The sequence below is a fragment of the Haliotis rubra genome, unplaced genomic scaffold, assembly GCF_003918875.1.
Source record: "Haliotis rubra isolate DU_JTF1 unplaced genomic scaffold, ASM391887v1 Scf1493, whole genome shotgun sequence".
Lineage (NCBI taxonomy): Eukaryota > Metazoa > Mollusca > Gastropoda > Lepetellida > Haliotidae > Haliotis > Haliotis rubra.
The window spans coordinates 45294-65433 of record NW_025765440.1 but is presented as its reverse complement, the minus strand read 5'-3'; the positions used below and the strand labels follow the sequence as shown (position 1 = coordinate 65433).

Here is a 20140-nt window from a genome sequence, read left to right as displayed (position 1 = left end):
TGATTTCTAAATGGTAATGGTGTGAAGTAGCTTGTGCTAAAATTCTCTGGAACTGTATAACAGGTATATAGGGGGACTGTTCCGAGATGTATGAGGGGACGACTTTGGATTTACGCTCATTTGTCTGTTAACATCGACGTTTCAAGACATACCACTCAAGAGGCCTCGTCTACTTTGAACTTTCAACAGCTGTCAACAATCTTCAATCAGTACATCTGTTTACTGGAAATATCAAGACTTTGGTGAGTTAATGTGTTAGATTTGCGAGCCAATAGTATTGTGTTAGTATCTGTACTGTCATTCAGTGTCACCTTGTTTATTCAATATATAAATGAATATTCTGTGTTGTATTATGCTGGTTTAAAGGGGACTCACAAGCCTTTTATCTCAGTAAACTGAAACACTGTTATGACAAGCATGGGTTCAAGATCGGGTCTAACCAACATATATCGTACAGGACATCATCTATTTCCATGACGATATTTATTGTTACAAATTATGTCATAATATAAACTGTGATGCATGTTGTATTCTATCCATATGTGCACCCCCAGGCTTTGTAACTAATAGTAGCAAATCCTGAGTCGCCTAGGTCACATTGAAGACTTTTTGACACTCCGTCAGTGTTGAACCAAAAGTTGACAATTTCATTAGCTCCCCCTGCAATACGGACGAAGATGTCGCTGCTGTCAAAGTTTATGTCAACAACTCTCTGTGGAGACATTGGCACCCACTTGTCAAGTTCTCCTTGAATCAGGACCTGGTGACTGAAAGAAGAAAACCACAGGAGTGAGGGACAGTTTTTCAATGATATCACACTGTGTCAGTCGTAAAACAAATATGTCCGTAATCAAATTGGTAGAAATGCTAGGGAAATGCGCAGACATCAAGCATAAAAATTTTGAATCTGAGGTGAGAGTGATCAGAGTGCGGATCCTTGCTAAAGGAGACGACTCTTGGTGCCTTATGACACCTGGATCCCTGTTAAAATCGTTTTAAAAGCATGTACAACAGTATACCTGACACAGATAATACAGCTCACTATGACCTTCCTTCCAAACATACAATCTACCCTGTCTGAAAGCTTTACACTCAGAGAACGATTTGTGGCTTGATCCTCACCCTCCATATGTTGTAACGGGGGAGACATAGTACAGACAGAAGTCCACCATGGTACAACCACTCAGCAGGAGAGGCTGGGGGTCTGTCAGCAGCTGCACCTTGCTGGGGTCTTTGGCAGAGAACACCATAGACTTGGGGAACTGGAAGTATACAGTTTGTTCAATGTATTTCCAATAACTGACTGCCACAATTTGACATGGGCGAACACAAGCTGCACTGAAAATTACTGAAGCTTTTAAGTGAAGAAAATATACTTTAGATGTTGGCTTGTTATCGGTTTTCGTTTATGTGTGTCTTGCTTGTCATGTTTGTAAGAGCCAACAGTAAATAAGGAAAGACAGACTCTAATATTTGTTTGTTTTAGCTCATGCTTACGCTTTCAATTCCTTTTTAATCGTCTGTGAACCGTTATTCTATTTACCAAGTCACATTCAACGTCACAATACCAACACTTCATGATCATCAAACCCGTGAAGATCCGGGTTAGAATTGGCCAGCAAGAGACGACTAAGGGCATTGGGTGGTCAGTAGTGGTGTTCCGATTAATTGAAATAATCGAAGATTGGTCGCAGTGACCAAACGTCAAAGTAATCGATCACAATTTCTCATAATCGAACATAAACGATTTTGGAACTACTGTTTTATACTTTGAAAAACTTGACAATGGAACATATCTTAGAAGTTGTCAGGGCCTGGAAACGTGTTTAATTCTTAGAAAACTCACTTCACTCACTGAAAAGCCATGACTGAACGTTTATCTAAGATTCAAGGAAGTTTATGTTCATGGTATATTAGTCATCACTTTAAAGTAGCAAGTTGCAATCATGTTATACATATCTGCAATAACAACCTGGATAGGAAAATCTGAAAAATGACGCTAACCAATTTTTTTCGATGATTGTTCGTTGGTAATGAAGCAATCATGAATTGTGAAATTTCAACCAATTCCCAACACTAGTGGTCAGCCTCGATTAATTGCTTGACACATTCCATCGTATCCCAAATCGCGTAGATATATGCTCATGCTGTTGATCACTGGATTGTCTAGTCCCGCCTGGATTATTTACAGACTACCGCTTTATAACAAAACAAAAACCAAAAAGGAACGAAGGAACAAACTTACCTCTTGGAACCCCGCCATATACGGGGTCACGTTGTAGCTTCCTTGCAGGTCAGCAGCAAGCACGATGCCGTATTTGTTGTCGCCACCGAAGTCAGAATATGTTGACCACACTTCACCATCTGGACCATCAAAATCATCCCATGCCATCTGAATACGCCAGAATCATCGTAAAGGACCATGGTGTACGTATTTATAGGGATGCAAAAATGTGGGAAACAACATAATAGAATGCTATTGCTCGCTACATAAAAATGGTATTGTTCATGCGCCAGGTGCTTACCATAGTGCAAAAATGCTCACAGCTCTGTTATAAGACAAAAATATCTCCATCTCCAAAACAAATTCATGCGCTCAAGAACATGATGTTACTTAGTTTCTGGCAAAGTATAATATTTGAAGATCAGTTTCCAAACTGTAATGCGTAATCTTTGGCAAATGAGATTCCTGTTGCAATATTGATTAAATTGTTAAATAGATTTAAATTTCGTCCTCCAAATAATTTGAAACTATGTAAAAAATAATCATATGAACTTTGTTCAGCACTTATTGTGATGGGGACGGGGTGAGGGGTGTCAAGTTGCTGTCATTGGAAACATACCCGTGAACATACACTATTATGACAAGGAATGGTGTCGTGCCTGAACGGATGAGATAGTGTCTCCACATGACTTTGCTATCAAAATTTATGTCGAAAACAAATGTAATGAAAAACTGGACCATCTATGGGAGAACTTCGGTTTACAAATTTGTAAAAATCGCTCTGTGATCAGGGACATTTTAGGTCACATTAGGTATCCATTGAACATATAACTTATGGTCCTTATATTGCACATGGGTCAACGAACGAGTGCCCACCCTTCTGATCGCGTCATCAATAGCTGTGGCGGGTCTAGATGGCTTCAGGATCAGTCCGTCCGAATTCACACTCCTGAAAATCAGTGTCTTCGGTGAGATCATTTACCGACTATAGGTGAAATAGGTTGGACACGTCAACAACATATTAATTTTGCGGCTGGACATCATGTTAATTACAGTGAAGCGTACAAATATTTGCAATTGTTTATTGGTCATTCATATATAATCTATACTAAAAAAAGCGGTGTAGTGACGTCGAAATAATTCAAAATTAATGCCTTTCTGATAAGCTCACAGAACATCTGTTGCTGGTCTTGCATGTTCCTTGAAAGCAATGACGAACATTTCGGAGACATGTCTGTGACCCGTCAAGATCCGGGTTAGAACTGATCTTCAGTAACCCATGACTGTCGTAAGGGGCGACTAACGGGATCTGGTGGTCAGGCTCGCTATGCGGTTGATGCATGTTGTCGTATCCGATTGCGTAGATCAATGCTCATGACGTCGGTGAGTAGATTATCTGGTCCATCCTCGTTTATTTACGTAATATTTAGCTAGAATATTGCTAAGTGCGGCGTTGAACAACTATTCTGTATGGAAGGCCAGATATCCAGTTCCAAGGCCACGCTCAGCAATCTTCTGAAGTGCAGATTTCAGAACAGCATCACTTTGAACCATTTTGAAGAGATTTCACTTCGCAATGCCTAAGTGAAACAAAAACACCATATGGCACTTAAGGCGACGTGATCAGCAGATCCACCACATCAGAGAACGTCCTCGCATTGGTCGTCCAACCATGACACCCTCTCGCCTCGACAAATGGGTTCGAACCACACATCTTCCACACGTCCCATGCAGTGACTCTCATGGTCGGTATATCATCCCTTGAAACAGTGGCAAGACCGTCATTGGCACAGACAGCTCTTGCAATAGGATCAATTACTCGGGACAACAATTACTGACGAATCACGTTTCCTTACTCGTCGATACCAGATCATGTGATTTGTCGCCAATCGAACATGCTTGCTATCCTTCCTCAGATATGGAATGCCATTTTCACAGATTTTCCTTCAACGTTGGTGACCTGAATGAGGTATAGGTGTCAGGTCTTCATTGTCATTTTTGTATGTAGCAACAACTTTTGCCTTTGAGTATATCTTAATACCTTCAAAATACACTTCTTAAAGTTGACGATAATTGTCATATATGATCATTGTTGATAATATAGTTCCAAATATTCTAATGTTAAAGATAGGGAGGTTTTGATAGCAGGTTGTTCAACTCGTACCATTAAACCATCTTCTAAATTGGTTGATGGGAATTGCTAAAATATACCTCTGAATGATCAAACTGTATAAACATATATTTTCCAACCCTACATACCTCATTATGATGGTCTTGTTGAATTTGCCGATCATGTCACTTGGTCCGACAGGCCCCGTGCTGAGAGTGGCCACCACTGCGTTCAACTCCGGATACGGTTCTGTTATGTCTGTGTTGAAGAACATATTCTGATAGATACCAGGCTGATTCATTCAGGAGAACAAAGATGACATAACGCACACGCACGCACACGCACGCACACGCACGCACGAACGATCGTACATAAGAAACCAAGTTTATCGATAATGAAACAATTGATAATCTAAGTATAAGAATTGAAATAGTAACTAACACTGATCATTTGTGCTCTGCACCTGAAGCGGAACCAGCGATCCTTAACCCTCTAAATCGTCTCTGACGACAGGCGCAGACAGCAGACGACTAATTGTAAACAAGAATACCTTCGGCATTAAAAGAATTAAAAGTATTTGTGGTGTGTTCACATGTGTGAATCATTTACTTGAATGTTTTCCTCGCGGTTGAATAGTCGTGGTCCAGAAATTGTCTTTGAAGGGAGCGATGCCGATAGCATAGGCCAGCATGGACGTGACGCCAATACGCCATTGGTCGCGACCAGGGTGATAGTCTGTACTAGCTCTTATCTACGAAAGAAGTCATTCCTTGTAGTAAATTCCAGCCATCATTGTTCCTGTTCAGGTTGAAAATCTGTGCTAGCTCTTATCTACCAAATGCATCACAGCACGTATTAAATTCGAGATCCGGTTAAGCTATGAAAATATTCAAGTATTAAATTGACTTGCAAGAGAAACTGATGTGTTAGCGTGTTTAGTTCTCCTACCTGTGTTACGACAGGAATGGAGATCGCATGCAGTGCGTGTCGACAGACAGACATGCAATACTGTATTGTCAGTCCGTTCTTGGCAGCTCCACGTCCCATCTGATTGAGCCACGTCTCTGCCAGGTGAACATCTTCAGTGAGAGCAGGAACTCCGCCAAACTCCCCTTGTAGCCAGTCCTCAAATATAAAGTAAATGCGTTGAGTTTCGAATGAGATGAGGTGAGGTGAGGTGATGGTAGGTGAGGTGAGGTGAGGTGATGGTAGGTGAGGTGAGGTGATGGTAGGTGAGGCGAGGTGTGGGAGATAGGTAAGGTCATGCTGATTCGAAGCCGACCAACGCATGTCTTGTCGCGAGTTAGAGCCATGGTAACTAAACGTATCATCCATTAATATTATGTTGTTACGCAGCGGACGGGAATCAAACCACTGACCTTCTAGATGCAGTGGACCCTACGAGTGAGTGAGTATGGTTTTACGCCGCTTTTAGCAATATTCCAGCAACGATATCACGACGGACACCAGAAATAGGCTCGCACATTGTACCCATAGGGAAATCGAACACAGATCTTCAGCGTGACGAGCGGAAATAAAACAATCCATCTACCCCACCGCCAGCGGATGTAATTGTGACAAATCAATGTATTCGATATATTTATGTTGTAGCAATTGCTGCATCATACTCTTCCTAAACGAGACAATCAGATACTGTTGGGTCTACCTGTTCATATGTCATTAAGCCCCATTTTCGAGCGTTGCCGAGGAGGTCGTCCCAGAATGTCTGAAAACACCATTGCAAAACGTAAGAAATCTATAAATTAAAACGAAACAAAACTCACACCCTGTAATAAATCTCTACTGCAAGCAAACACGATCAGTGTATTTTGCAGCACTCTTGTTTTAAGCGGTTCAAGAATTTCCATCCATCTATCCCTCCATCCATCCATCACATACATACACACACGCACACACACACACAGAGACATATACATACACATACATATATACATACAAACACATATACATACATACATACACACACACACATATACATACACATATACATACACACACATATACATACATACATACACACACATATACATACACACACATATACATACATACATACAAACATACACACACACTTATATACACACACATACATACACACACACACACACACACACACACACACACACACACACACACACACACACACACACACACACACACACACACACACACACACATACATACATAAATAAGCGGCTGAAGGGATGGTGTAAATCCAGCTAGGCTCCATGCAGGTAGCAAAAGTAATGTAAGTCCCCATTGTTCCTAGTATGGTGATCTACCTTCAGATTCTGGCGATCTATAGCCCGTGTTTTATACTGTATTGTCTTCTTTAATTAAAATGTTTTAGTTTTTCATGCCAGTTTTATGTTCATATCCGTGATACTCTAGTATTTTTACTGTCCATTGTCGACAGGTTTAACTCTTCACAATGGTTTCATTTTTTATTGTATAAATTGTTTTCGTCACGATATGGCTGAGATATTGCCGATGTGACGTTAAATATTAACTCACTCACTCACTCACATAAATACACACACACGCACACACACACACACATTCATACATACATTCATACATACATACATTTCCGACCGCCTCCGTGGTGTAGTGGTTAGAGCGTCCCCCCGGAGAGCGGAAGGTCGCGGGTTCGATCCACGACCGCGTTATACCAAAAGACGTTAAAATATGGCACTTGTTGGTCCCTGCCTGGCGCTCGGCATTAATGGGTACAACAAGGACTGGTCGTCTCGGAGTCAGTATAATGTGTCTGAGTGGGGTATTCATGCTTCACTGCGGCATGGTATCTAAGTGGGCTAGCACTATAAAACCAGCTTCAGTCTGGGCTAGTACAAGCAGGCGCACATACACATACACACGCATGCACGTCGTCATATGAGCGAAATATTCTCAAGCACGACGTTAACCCCAAATTCACCTCACATACATACATTTCCAATTGGGAAACACCTCACACAAGGTTAAGACACAGTGAAACAGAAACAATAACAACATGTATATATATTCCAATTACCTGTTCAATTGGAAGGGCTTTTGTCTTTCCGACAATGAAAGAATATTGACCACCATTCTGTTTAGCGTATGTCGTGTCGCTTGCCCTGCAATTACACATAGCTGATATAAAAATAGTTAGTGAGTGAGTTGGGTTTTACGCTGCTTTTAGCAATATTCCAGGAATATCACGGCGGGGGATCCCACATTGTACCCATGTGGGGAATTGAACCCGGGGCTTCGGCGTGACGAGCGGACGCTTTAACCACTAGGCTACCCCACCGCCCCGATATTGATATAGAACATGCGCTATATTTTAGCACTGTGAAGTGTGTAGAAGTAATTTCTTATTCATCCTTTATTTATTTGCTCATATATGGGCCATCAACTTATGGTGGACATGCATCTTTCATAATTACAAAAAAAACCCCAAAAACAAATACAATCTCAGGGATATTGCGGTATTTGACATTTCTTCAAACACATTCATTTTTTAGGGACTTGAGCGGATTGAAATTTTTGGACGGTCGGATAAACATAATATTTTGAAGGTATAACCTGTTTACTCAGTATATAATACAAATTTTATTCATTCTTTATGTAACACTGCTTAAGAAGTGGCATAATCTTTGCTAGTCCTGTGTTTTAAAATATCTCCCCGTTTACAGATGAAGAGTATGTGAGCTCGACCAAACTGATCCGGTGCACATCGAAGTGTATTAATTGATATAGGGAGATGTAAGGCTCTCACGAATTCAGGTTTAGACAGTCAGCACGAAAACGATTTAGATGTATTTGTTAATGAACAAAGCCACTCCTGCACATTAGAAAATTGTTAATGTGAAACAAACAGACTGCCGCCATATAGCTGGGATATTGCTGAGTGCGGCGTAAAACAACAAACAACTATACATACAGATTTTGCACAATGTCCTGACAATGCTATGACGTCATGAACTTGATGACGTCACAATGCTATGGCATCGCTGCACTGCAAGTCCAATGGCAGTACTGTGTTCAGAGATGTACATTTTTTCATTGAAAACTAATGAAGAGTGATCTTTGATGATAAATAGAATCTCACCCTCGTGTCTTCTGATATGAAATATATCAACACTCGTTGATAAAAGTAAAAATATCCTCGGCAAGCCTCGGATAGTTGTTACTTTATCAACTCATGGTGATATATTTGATATCAAAAGACACTCGGTGAGATATAATATATATATCCCAAATCCATGCTTGAAACTGCATATCATAATCATGATACATTCATGAATATTAATGTATGATTAATTCATCGATAGGAAAGTTTGTGAAATACTTACCAGTATCTGTTGTGTGCTGTAAGTGGCAATCCTGTTTTGTTGTACAGCCACCTGGTATTATATATAATAAATACAGTCAGATACAGTCAACCACTGTTGTGTCGAAGTTGAAGTGACCTGCGTAAATACAAAATTCTATACATCCGAAAATAGATGTATAAAGAAAAGACACGAAGGGACGAAGCTTTTATTTCCAGACAACTATAAGTTCAACACCGTTGTGTCGAAGTTGAAGTGACCTGCGTAAATACTTCGAATTATACAAGACTCTACACATCCGAGAATAAATGTATAAAGAAAGGGCACGAAGGTACGTAGCTTTTATTTCCACACAACCATGAGTTCGACACATAAAAGTTCGACCCAAGGATGTTTCGACACATAAAAGTTCGACACAAGGGTGTTTGGCAGTATATCTTTGACGCATATAGACACATACATACATTTATAACCATTAACAATGACAGATGTTTGTTAAATTACTTTTAACTGTTGAGCAGAAACTGGAAATGTATTTTTCTTGTGAAAGTGTGTGAGGTATATCGTTTATATTTCAGATTAGTTCATATACGATTAAAGCTTTAGTGTTTGAATGTGATTAGAAACACAAATCTTATTACTTACTGCATGCCGTTTGGAAAAACTTGTGGGGTGGCCTCCCATGTCTTGACCCCATCTCCCACACCTTTGTAGTACCACCAGGAGTCGAACTGCAGGTATCTGAAGCAGAGTGAGTGAGTGATTTGGGTTTCAGCCTGCTCTCAGACCCTGGTTTCATAACTCCACAGGGTGTTGCTTTGAAAAGTATTTCAGTTATGTCAAGGCGAGTCATATCCGCGAGCAAAGAGTGTTGGGACCACTGATATATTGCTCACAGACCACAGATAATAAACAGATCGGTTCTAGAAAAAGCTCTCAGGGTCAGCGGATCCTGCTACTGTATGTCGCACATCGGACTGTGGCACCTGACACACGTATGCCTCTGGAGAGACGTGTAAGTGGCGACCTACCTGAAGGGTATTCCTGTGTCATTGATAGCAGTAGCAATGTCGATTATGGTGTCTTGGTAATTTTTCTGAGGTTCTGTGTGATAATAGTAATATGCACCTGCAAATAGAGTGGGTGCAATAGTGAAGCGAATAATGTGTAGCTTTGGATGTAGTCGAGTTCAAAGAACACACAGACGCACGCAAACATGCACGCAGGCACGCAAACACACGTGTCACACAAGGGATTAGGGGCGGTGGGGTAGCCGAGTGGTTAAAGCATTCGCTCGTCACACTGAAGACCCGGGTTCGATTCCAAACATGGATACAATGTGTGAAGCCCATTTCTTTTGCCACCTGCCGTGATATTGCTGGAATATTGCTAAATGCATACAATGAATTGATTGATTTGCTTGGGGGTTAAACCTGCACTCGTCGAGACCGAACGTCTAAAAACCTATTATGAATTCGCCCCTTACAACCAGCATATATTGCTGAGCATCAGTTTTGACCTGGCACCAACATGTAACAGCATCAAACAAGGTGTGGGGGAGTGGAGAAGGGGTGCAAGTGCTTGCGGTCTTCGTACCGTTGTCTGTGTAGTACCCCAAATAGTTGTTGGTGAAGTCTGACTTGACAAAACTGTCGTCTCTTCTGTACATCTTTTGCAGAATCTGCCCCCAACTGACGAATCCCTGAAATTGAAATAATTAAAATTAAAGTCAATTAATTTCAATTTCAAAATTTTAAAAAATACATAAAAGTATAAATAAATTTATACAACCATTGCCAACCAACAGTAAAAGGTTCATACCATAAAATCGATTGAGTGTAAGTAACTGTCGAAATACTCCATATCTGCAGAAATGACACTGCTGTTTTGGAATAAGAAACATATCACAAATAGACTATTTGATATTTTTAACGAATTACTTGACAAATTCATGAAAGCTCTACTTGTTTGGTCATTCCTTGCATATCCTCAGGTCCTACTGTTCACAAACGGGTAAAAGGAAACGGTATTCATCAGATCGTGATATTGAATGACGCACCTTGTTGATGCCTTGGTTGCTGAAGAAGAGGATTGTGCTTGTTTCAAAGTTGGCAGGGACGTTGGTAACGCCACCCATGGTTCCCCAGTAGATGTTTGCTCCTGTGCCGTTTTTCTGGTACATGAGATTGGCGGACATGAAGGAACTGGCAGGAGACAAGATGAAAGTGTTGGCTGTCTTGTTCCGGTCGAATATACAGAGGGGACCGCTTTGGATGCCGTCGGAAATGTTGAGTGGCGGCAAAAATCTGAAAAAGAATGATTCTACCATTAAAGCTTATTACGAAATAAAAGACTAGATGGACGGACCAACAATAAGTAACTCACATATTTTACATACACACATATAACATATACAAAAATATACAAAAAGTTCAAACAGCACTAACAAACATCAGTTGTGCCAACTCCCAAAATTGAAAATGACAACATGAAGCATTCGGTCATTCAATATCTTGTGTGCCCTCCTCACGCGTCCATGACACAGGTGCACCTTGTTCTCGTGCTCCTTATCAAGTTCATAAAGAAAGGCTGTGGAATCGAATTCCATTCCTCTACTAGAGTTCTGTGGAATCCTAGGAGATCCACTGGTGCTGGGTGACGTCGACGGAGTTCATCCAGGGCATGCCCAATTGGGTTGAGGTCTGGCGAGCATGCTGGCCGCTCCATCCGACTTCCCCTTGCTGCCTAAGGAATTCCGTGACAATCCTGGCCCTATGAGGCCTAGCGTTGTCGTCTTGCAGTAAAGAGGGTCGCCCATAAACGCCATGCATAGCTTGCAGGAATGGAACTGCGATAGGAGCTAGAATCTCGTCCTGATAATGCTGTCCGATAGGTTTGCGTGCTTGCGTGGTTGATACCATCCCGGATGCTCTAATGAGTTGCGTTTCTGCGTGGTGCCACCATCTGATAAGGATCCATAGATTTGTCGACAGGGCACCTGTGTTTGCAGGCTACACCGACGTGGTAAACGCCCATGAACGCCGTCACTGCGGGCTTTATAATAATAATCAGAGCATTCACCCCGTCAATGGAGTTTAGCGCTTTATGAATGCACTTACTATTATGTTTTACAGATTAAACATAGTATGCAGCAGAGAGTGTTCGGGTGATCAGGGCACAGTCTGGCTGGTGAGGCTCACCATCAGCTCAGGGCCCTTGACCCCTCTACACGCAGCCCAGACAGCGAATGGGACTTCTTCCAGAAAACGCTGCCTAGTTGAACTCACCAAGAGCTTTCCGGAGAATATGAAGGCCCCCCAACACTGCAGCGTTCTGCATTACCCAGAGTGTCAGAAGGGCTGTGCTCCCGGTGGAGAATCCGGGCACTCTCCTGATCTGTGCCAAGAGATCAGGAGGTACCAAACCAAGGGCACCGAGAACAATGGGGAGCTTGACGACAGTGTACTTGGGATGCAAGCGAGACATTTTAAAGGCGATGTCCGCATATTTATCATGCTTTTCCTGAATCTTGCCAATCACATTGCTGTCAAAAGAGACAGAACATTCAATGATATAAATAAATTAATTGGCTTTATCAAAAAGCATAATCACGTTTGTTGGAAGTAAGTCTTCTGAGGCTGTATATTCCAATGAAGTTTAAAAACATCATTTTCCATGATACGCTCTGGACATGTTCATGGTCGCACCATGGATGGACCTCAGAGTCAAAGCCACAGGCATGGCGGAGACGGTAGTAAAAGCAACGAGCCATGCCATCATGTCGTTTGAGATATGCTGTTTGTGCCAGGGAAGGGCATCCACTAACAAGGTGTTGGACAGTCATTGTAAAGTAGGCATTTCATGTTAATATTTTCTTTAAGAATCACATTTTGGCGATTGCGAGTGGGAAGTGACTGGCTCTGAGCAGCAAAAAGAAGCCCTCAGTTTCACTTTTAAGACCAGCCGACTTCATCCAGGCGAAGGGGGTCGGTGGGATTACTATTCTGTTCCACACACTGCATGTACACACGATGCAATGGCTTGTCAGAAACCTTCTCCACAAAAAAACCGACTCTGGACAGAATTGGTAAATAAATTCACCTGGTTTACTCCCATCGCTGTACCGCTCAGCAGTACATCGCCATCAACAAAATCAACCTCAAATTTCAGATGCTGTCCAACAACCTTTTCATTTTTATCATATATATAACGGTAAACAATGATCCTTAACTTGACGTCACTCATTCACACTGTACATACTCTCCAAATGCTTTCTGGCCATATCCAAATTGACCACCACCGTACGACAGGAAGCCACGGGGTACAGACGTATTCTCCACAACGAAACCAGGAAATCCGGCTATGACGTCATCATTTTTTTTGGCCATCGTTCCATTTGTTGCGTTTAGGTACGTCTGTTGAAAACAAAAAAAATCACGTATACATGATGTTTATCAGCATTATGAATGACCAATGCAATGCAGTTTAGGGATAATAGTATTTCTTTCGATAACACATTGAATATAGAACAATTTTTATGGATAACAACTTCTGTATTTCGTGAGTGCGACGTTTCGATACAGATTCTTGTACCGTTGTCAAGCAAGAGTGGCACTCTTGCTTAACAACGGTACAAGAATCGGTACAAGAATCTGTACCGAATCAAGACCGGTCATCACTGTTGTGAATGAAACATGAAGTCAGTGGGTTTTGTTTAAATGATCATAAAATCAACATGGATTCCAATCATTTTGTGTCGTTTTTTAAGAGTCAAAGGATGTTTTCCCATCGTGGTCACCCCGAGAAGTTTTATGTACGTGTTGAAAACCTATCACTGCAAAAATACAGGGGATGCTTAAGTAAGTTCTTTGTGCATATACAGATAGAGAGACTTTGTATAGAGAAACAAAGAAGTATCGCCAATACGCATGTTAGACGTACAAAGTATCTGTATTTAAAACTATGAGAAGAAAGTCAAACCTGTTTGAAGATGACAAATTCTTCAGGTGGGTTGTTGTAGAAGATACTTGGGTCGGGCGTGTAGAAGTAGATGCTGGCTATAAAGCGGTATGTGTCGGCTTGGTAGAGGAAGTTGGTGGCCTGCCATTTGCCGATGAAGTCAGATCCAGATGTTCCTGTGGTCTCCAGAAGCTTCAAGGAGCCATCATCGGTGCTGTAAACCTTATTGTTGGCTCGGAAGAAAGTCGGGGCGCTATTGAGCCAGACATTTCCCCCGACACTGATGGAATAGCGACCGCTGGTGTAGACGGTGATGGTATAACTATCACCCCTTGTGCTACCTGAACACATGAAGCAACAATTATGAATAGAACGTCCAGATTTTACTGACCATCCGGGATACGAACCCACGTTTTCAGAGTCAGACACCCAATTGATACTATTAGACACAAACAATAGGTAACATTGGAAAAAAATAGTAGAAAGCTGAATTTTTCAGGAAAGCTTCAGAACATCATTGCCATGTACAAGATACAAAGTTCTGCAAATTCTACTTTGTGGCATTTTCAAAATGGCCGCCAATTTCAAGATGGCCGCTAAAATCATTAAAATGATTATGCAAACAGATATTTTGTATATATTTATGCCATGTGATATATCAAATGAAAGCTCATCTCACAAGAATTCCAAATATATTGACATCATGCCTTGTGGCTCTTTCAAAATGGCAGCCATTGTCCTTAAAATAATCAAAATAATCTCACGAAAATATTTCTTTTTAATTAACCATACCTTGTGATATATTAAAGGAAAGCCCTTCTGACAAGGAATCTAAACATATTACTTTTAACACCGCACATGAATAAGACAATTAATTATGGCATGATAACCACACATTTTATGCTTGTGCTTTTTGTACCAGACGTCGAATATATATCCACTTACATTAACCGTATGAAAGCAGAGAATTGGTTGATATCCTGAGAAGCTTTTCCTTTGCTGATGAATATAGAGAGGTCCAACGCTTGTATAATGCACTTCTTTCAGGAGACAAATCTTTGGATATTGAGGGTGAGCTTGTCAATTTCATATTTGACAATGCTGATATCAATGTTAGCACTACCATTGTCTTTGGTACGTGGCATGTTTTAGGTGGAGTTGCTTGTGTGACGCCAGTCAGGAAAGAGCCCATTCAGATATCTATACCTCGCTCTACTCAAATCATGACATCAGCTGATGTAGCAGCTGAGGGCACAAAGATCCCTGTCAAGGTGTACCACAAACCATCTACATCGGGCCTACAGTCAAGATTGGACCAATTGAACTACCCAAACCAACTGTGCCAATTCTTCGCTTGACAAAGCCTTTGGACAAACTATGGCTAGCAAGTTTTTCACTTGATATTCCACTCTCACAACGTCCATCATGGAGCAGATTTATGCAGTCATCTGTAACTGAAGACAACAACGAAAGAAGCAAAATTCAGATTTTGCCATTTGTCAACCAGGACCCATGAAGGCCCGACACCATCTACTCTGCTCCAGCATTTGTACAGTTGTTGGCTGAAAACCAACATCTTGGGATTTGTCCAGTAACATTTGACCAGCCCCTCTACATTAAAGCAGTAGAAATTGTGGAATCGGCACATCCACAGCTCAACAGGGTTGTCCTTAAATTAGGACGGTTTCATTTACTCATGTCACACATGGGTTCAATTATATATGTGATGAGTGGAAGCAGCTTGGAAGATCTTTGGGCGACTGTTTATGCACCTAATTCTGTAATCCACATGCTGACAGGCCATGCTTATGCCCGTGCACCTCGACCTCATCTGCTGTCATCTGCGGCTATCATGTCCATCCTACTGCAATCAACCGATGTTCTTGATTCTTTGAATGTGGAAAAGCTGCGTACCATACATGGCAGTTTGTTAGGTGGCGAATGCGATATTGGCTCCCCTTGACACTTGACAATATCCTACGGCTAGCTGAAGCTGTTGATGATTTGAAGACTGACATCAAAGTCTCACCAATAAGCAAGACAGGTAGACTTTGGATAGACTATTAGGAACAAGTGCCATTGATTCAGCAGTTCATTCGTGCGGAGCGCACAGGAGACTGGAACCTACATCTGCTGTCTGTCAGCCAGATGATTCCCTTATTCCATGTTGCTGGTCATCTTGCCAAATCTGCACGTCTGTATCTGGAAGAAATGAAAAACCCAAAAGGACAAAATGTCACCAGATCAGTTCAAGGCCTACACAGAACAAGGGGACTTCACCATCCGTAGAACTGCCAAATTCTGGAGTGGCAACGTCACTGACGTGGTCGTGGTATAACTGACAGCACTCTCGCCAAATGGGTCCATGCAATGCCTCAGTGCATACCAATATGTGATGCTTTAGAAAGGTTCACAGGAGTGCATGGCCAAACAGACCTTCATTTATGTAACATCATGAGAGACAACAAGGACTATGGAACATTATTCCATTGGCTGAAAGATCATTCTCCTTTCTCCTATGAAGAGCATGAGTCGCTCATCTGCATAGGAAAGCAGTTTCTATAGGAATGATGGCAGCTTCAGCAGTGACGGGTCAGATGTTTGCTGAAATAAAGTTGAAGCGCAAAGATAAGGTGATAAGCATCAGTGAGGAAAAGAATCAAATCAAAATCAGAGGAGAGCCAGTCCAAGTAAACTCTGAGCTGCTATTCATGTGAGTCACCTGTGTGATAGAGGATAAGTCAGAGATGAAGTTGTACCTACTTCATGAATTTGACAGGCAACAACCTGCCTTGTTAGACAAAGGCAAAATGCGAAAGAATATGAAGTGTGCTCTGGCTAATCAACTGTAATCACAAGTTCAAGTCCACAATGACCAGACCATCCAAAAGAAGAGCATTATGTCATTGACGGTGGCCACCTGCTACAAAGTTTGCCTTGGCCCACGGATGCTACATACAGCCAGATATGTGACAGCTATGTGTCCTTTGTGCTTCACCATTACGGTTCAGCATCTTCAGTGGTGTGTGATGTATATGGCAGTGCGTGTTCCACAAAATCTGCTGAGCCGAACATATCATCCCAAATCATTTTTGAGCCAGACCTGAAAGTAACAACTTCATCTAAACCTTTTCTGAGCAACAAGAAGAACAAAGGTCGATTCACAACATTATTGAAGGGATGACTTGCCAGAGAAGATTTAGCTGTGCAACAGAGCCCTGCTGATGCTGACTGCTTGATTGCTTCAACTGCAATTAACTAGGCCAGAGACAACCAATCACCTGTTGTTGTCGTGGGGAACGACACGGACCTGTTGGTAATGTTGATTGCACAAGCCACAAATGACATGGATCTTTACAGAAAACCATGCCCAATATATGACAGCATCTGATGTTTGTTCATGCAATAACAGGCTGTGATACAGCATCAGCCATCTACAATCAGGGGAAAAGGAAAGCTCTTGCTCTATTCCAGGAGAGGTCCAATTGGGATTGCTTGGATGTTTTCCTTTAATTTGGCAGTTCAAATGATGGCATTGCACACGTTGGAGAGATGTTCATGCTTAAACTCTATGGAGCTGTGGACTCAACATCACTAGATGAACACCGCAACAACATGTACTTAAAGTCCATTCATCGAGCCTCTGTGTCCTCTTCAGGTTTCAAACTGGAATCACGTCCCCCAACTTCAGCAGCCACTAAATTCCGCAGCTACCGTGTGTACCATACGGTTCAGCAATGGCAAGGGAATGAACTTTCACCAACAGAGTGGAGATGGCAAATCAAGGTTGGGGTCCTTGTTCATATTGAGACAGATAGAGCAATTGCTCCCGAGAAAGTCTTGAAGATGATATCTTGTGGATGCAAGTTTGAGTGCAGGAGACGGTGCAGTTTGTCAAAGAGCAGGAATTGAGTGCACATTGCTTTGCACTGGATGTCGAGGATTGCCAACCTGCCAAAATGTACTCAGTATTGAAGAATGAGATGTTGTGATTGACAAAAATACCTTATGATACATCAGTCAAAGAGTGAGTTTCAAAATTTACTAACTAAAAATGATGATATTGATATTGATTTACCATCAATTTGTGACCACAGTAGCCATTTTGACGTCTGGTACCAAAAGCACAAGCATAAAATGTGTGGTTACCATGCCATAATTAATTGTCTAATGCATGTGCGGTGTTAAAAGTAATATGTTTAGATTCCTTGTCAGAAGGGCTTTCATTTAACATATCACAAGGTATGGTTAATTAAAAAGAAATATTTTCGTGAGATTATTCTGATTTTAAGGACATTGGCGGCCATTTTGAAAGAGCCACAAGGCATGATGTCAATATATTTGGAATTCTTGTGAGATGAGCTTTCATTTGATATATCACATGGCATAAATATATACAAAATATCTGTTTGCATAATCATTTTAATGATTTTAGCGGCCATCTTGAAATTGGCGGCCAATTTGAAAATGCCACAAAGTAGAATTTGCAGAACTTTGTATCTTGTACATGGCAATGATGTTCTGAAGCTTTCCTGAAAAATCAGCTTTCTACTATTTTTTTCCAATGTCATGTCTAATGCTCCTGGCCTATATACAATGTACATGATCCAGACTTCCAGTTGCAGACTTTCATTTTGTTTGGAAGCATGAGCATCAATCTACGCAATTGGGATACGATGACATGTGTGAACCAAGTCAGCGAGGCTGACCACCTAATCCCGTTAGTCGCTTCTTACTACAAGCATGGGTTACTGAAGACCAATTCTAACCCGGATCTTCACGGGTCCTTATTTTGACTTGAATGTTTCCGGATTTATTGCAGGTTTACAATCAAATAGCATTTGCGTATGCACATTGTTTAATATGTTGTCAGTTTAATTTACAGGCTGACGAACAAAGCTCTTGACAGAAATTTGGGTTACCTGCACTTTTAGATAACAACGCTTTCTATTTTCACATTCTCTGCCTGGACTTCGAAGATTTGCCATGACTCGTGTTGCATGTGCAAAAAATACTAAATACAAAATACAATAAACTACGTTATAACAAAACCGTTTATAACGAACTGTTGGATATAACGAATATTTTGTTGGTGTTTGGTCAGCCACTAAGTCTTGCTGTATATCATAGTCGATAGTTATGAAGAACAACGGTTTAACCGAACCAAACATTGGTACTCCCTTTGAGTTCGATATAAACGGGGGCGGTTGGGTAGTCTAGTGGTTAAAGCGTTGGCTCGTCACGCCGAAGACCCGGGTTCGAATCCCCACATGGGTACAATGAGTGAAGCCCATTTCTGGTGTCCTCGCCGTGATATTGCTGGAATATTGCTAAAAGCGGCGTAAAACCAAGCTCAGTCAGTCAGTGGTTATAAACGTAGAATACTCTACCTGTACTTCTTTCTTTCTTTCTGAGTGAGTGAGTGAGGGAGTGTTTTACGCCGCCTTTACGAATATTCTAGCAATATCATTTCTGGGACACCAGAAATGGGCTTTACACATTGTACCTATGAGAGGTGTCGAACCCGGGTCGTGACGAGCGAACGCTTTAACCACAAGGCTACCCCACGGCGATATTTCTTTCTGAAGTGTATCATACTGCTTTGTATATTTAGCATTTCATTCCAAGTGGTGATTATGAGATCTAACCATAAACCACACTTCAGTTCACGCGTAATTTGTAATTTACTTTTGAAAACGTTGTTACTCATTACTCTAATTACTCTAGACGGCTATTATATAAATTGATATTGTTTCGTTAACCAATTATACATCAATAGTCAGTTATATGAGTTTTTATAAGAAAAATAATTTCTTTGAATGCCTGAGTAGTATTGTTATTTTCAACAATGTTTAGAAGAGTTTACGAAACAAACACTTAAAGATACGAGATAAGACCTAGTGGTCTATTGAGTTGTATCATTCTATATCATTTCTCTTCATATGTAGGTAGACCGCCTCCGTGGTGTAGTGGTTAGAGCGTCCGCCTGGAGAGCGGAACGTCGCGGGTTCGATCCCCCACCGCGTCATACCAAAAAGACGTTAAAATATGGTACTTGTTGATCCCTGCCTGGCGCTCGGCTTTAATGGGTACAACAAGGACTGGTCGGCTCGGAGTCAGTATAATGAGTCTGAGTGGGGTATTCATGTTTCACTGCGGCATGGTATCTCAGTGGGCTAGCACTATAAAACCAGCTTCAGTCTGGGCTAGTACACGCAGCCGCACATACCCATACACACGCATGCACGTCGTCATATGAGCGAAATATTCTCAAGCACGACCTTAAACCCAATTTCACTTCACCTCACCTCATATGTAGGTACATACAATGTATAGTGATTATCAATCAATGTAAATGAAATAAATTAACTTTAACACACCGACCTGCAGCAGACACAAGTACCAGGATAGCGAGAAGGAAACTGGCAGCCATCTCCGTCTCTGTTGGCTACACTAGTGGAACAAGATCAGGTCTTCTCTACACAACTTAGCAGTTTCTTATCGCCC

General features: G+C 41.4%; 1 protein-coding gene across 1 annotated transcript; it reads right to left on the bottom strand.

Moving 5' to 3' along the window:
* Positions 1-466: 466 nt before the first annotated feature.
* On the bottom strand, positions 467-20140 carry LOC124270050. The gene is made up of 17 exons (XM_046705073.1): positions 20018-20140; positions 13655-13974; positions 12935-13089; positions 10734-10980; positions 10271-10376; positions 9706-9802; positions 9320-9415; positions 8696-8746; positions 7390-7474; positions 6001-6060; positions 5283-5459; positions 4944-5085; positions 4484-4592; positions 3101-3173; positions 2246-2392; positions 1123-1262; positions 467-767 (listed from the first exon to the last, which is right to left on the bottom strand). The coding sequence occupies exons 1-17, from the start codon at positions 20064-20066 to the stop codon at positions 533-535; spliced, it is 2289 nt and encodes a 762-aa protein (XP_046561029.1). The 5' UTR covers positions 20067-20140; the 3' UTR covers positions 467-532.

Coding starts and splice junctions, on each gene's coding strand:
- LOC124270050 (XM_046705073.1), bottom strand. CDS start 20,066: ATGGCTGCCAGTTTCCTTCTCGCTATCCTGGTACTTGTGTCTGCTGCA. Junction 5,086..5,282: donor CCATTCCTGTCGTAACACAG/GTAGGAGAACTA, acceptor CTTCTTTCGTAG/ATAAGAGCTAGTACAGACTA. Junction 3,174..4,483: donor AACAAGACCATCATAATGAG/GTATGTAGGGTT, acceptor ACTGATTTTCAG/GAGTGTGAATTCGGACGGAC.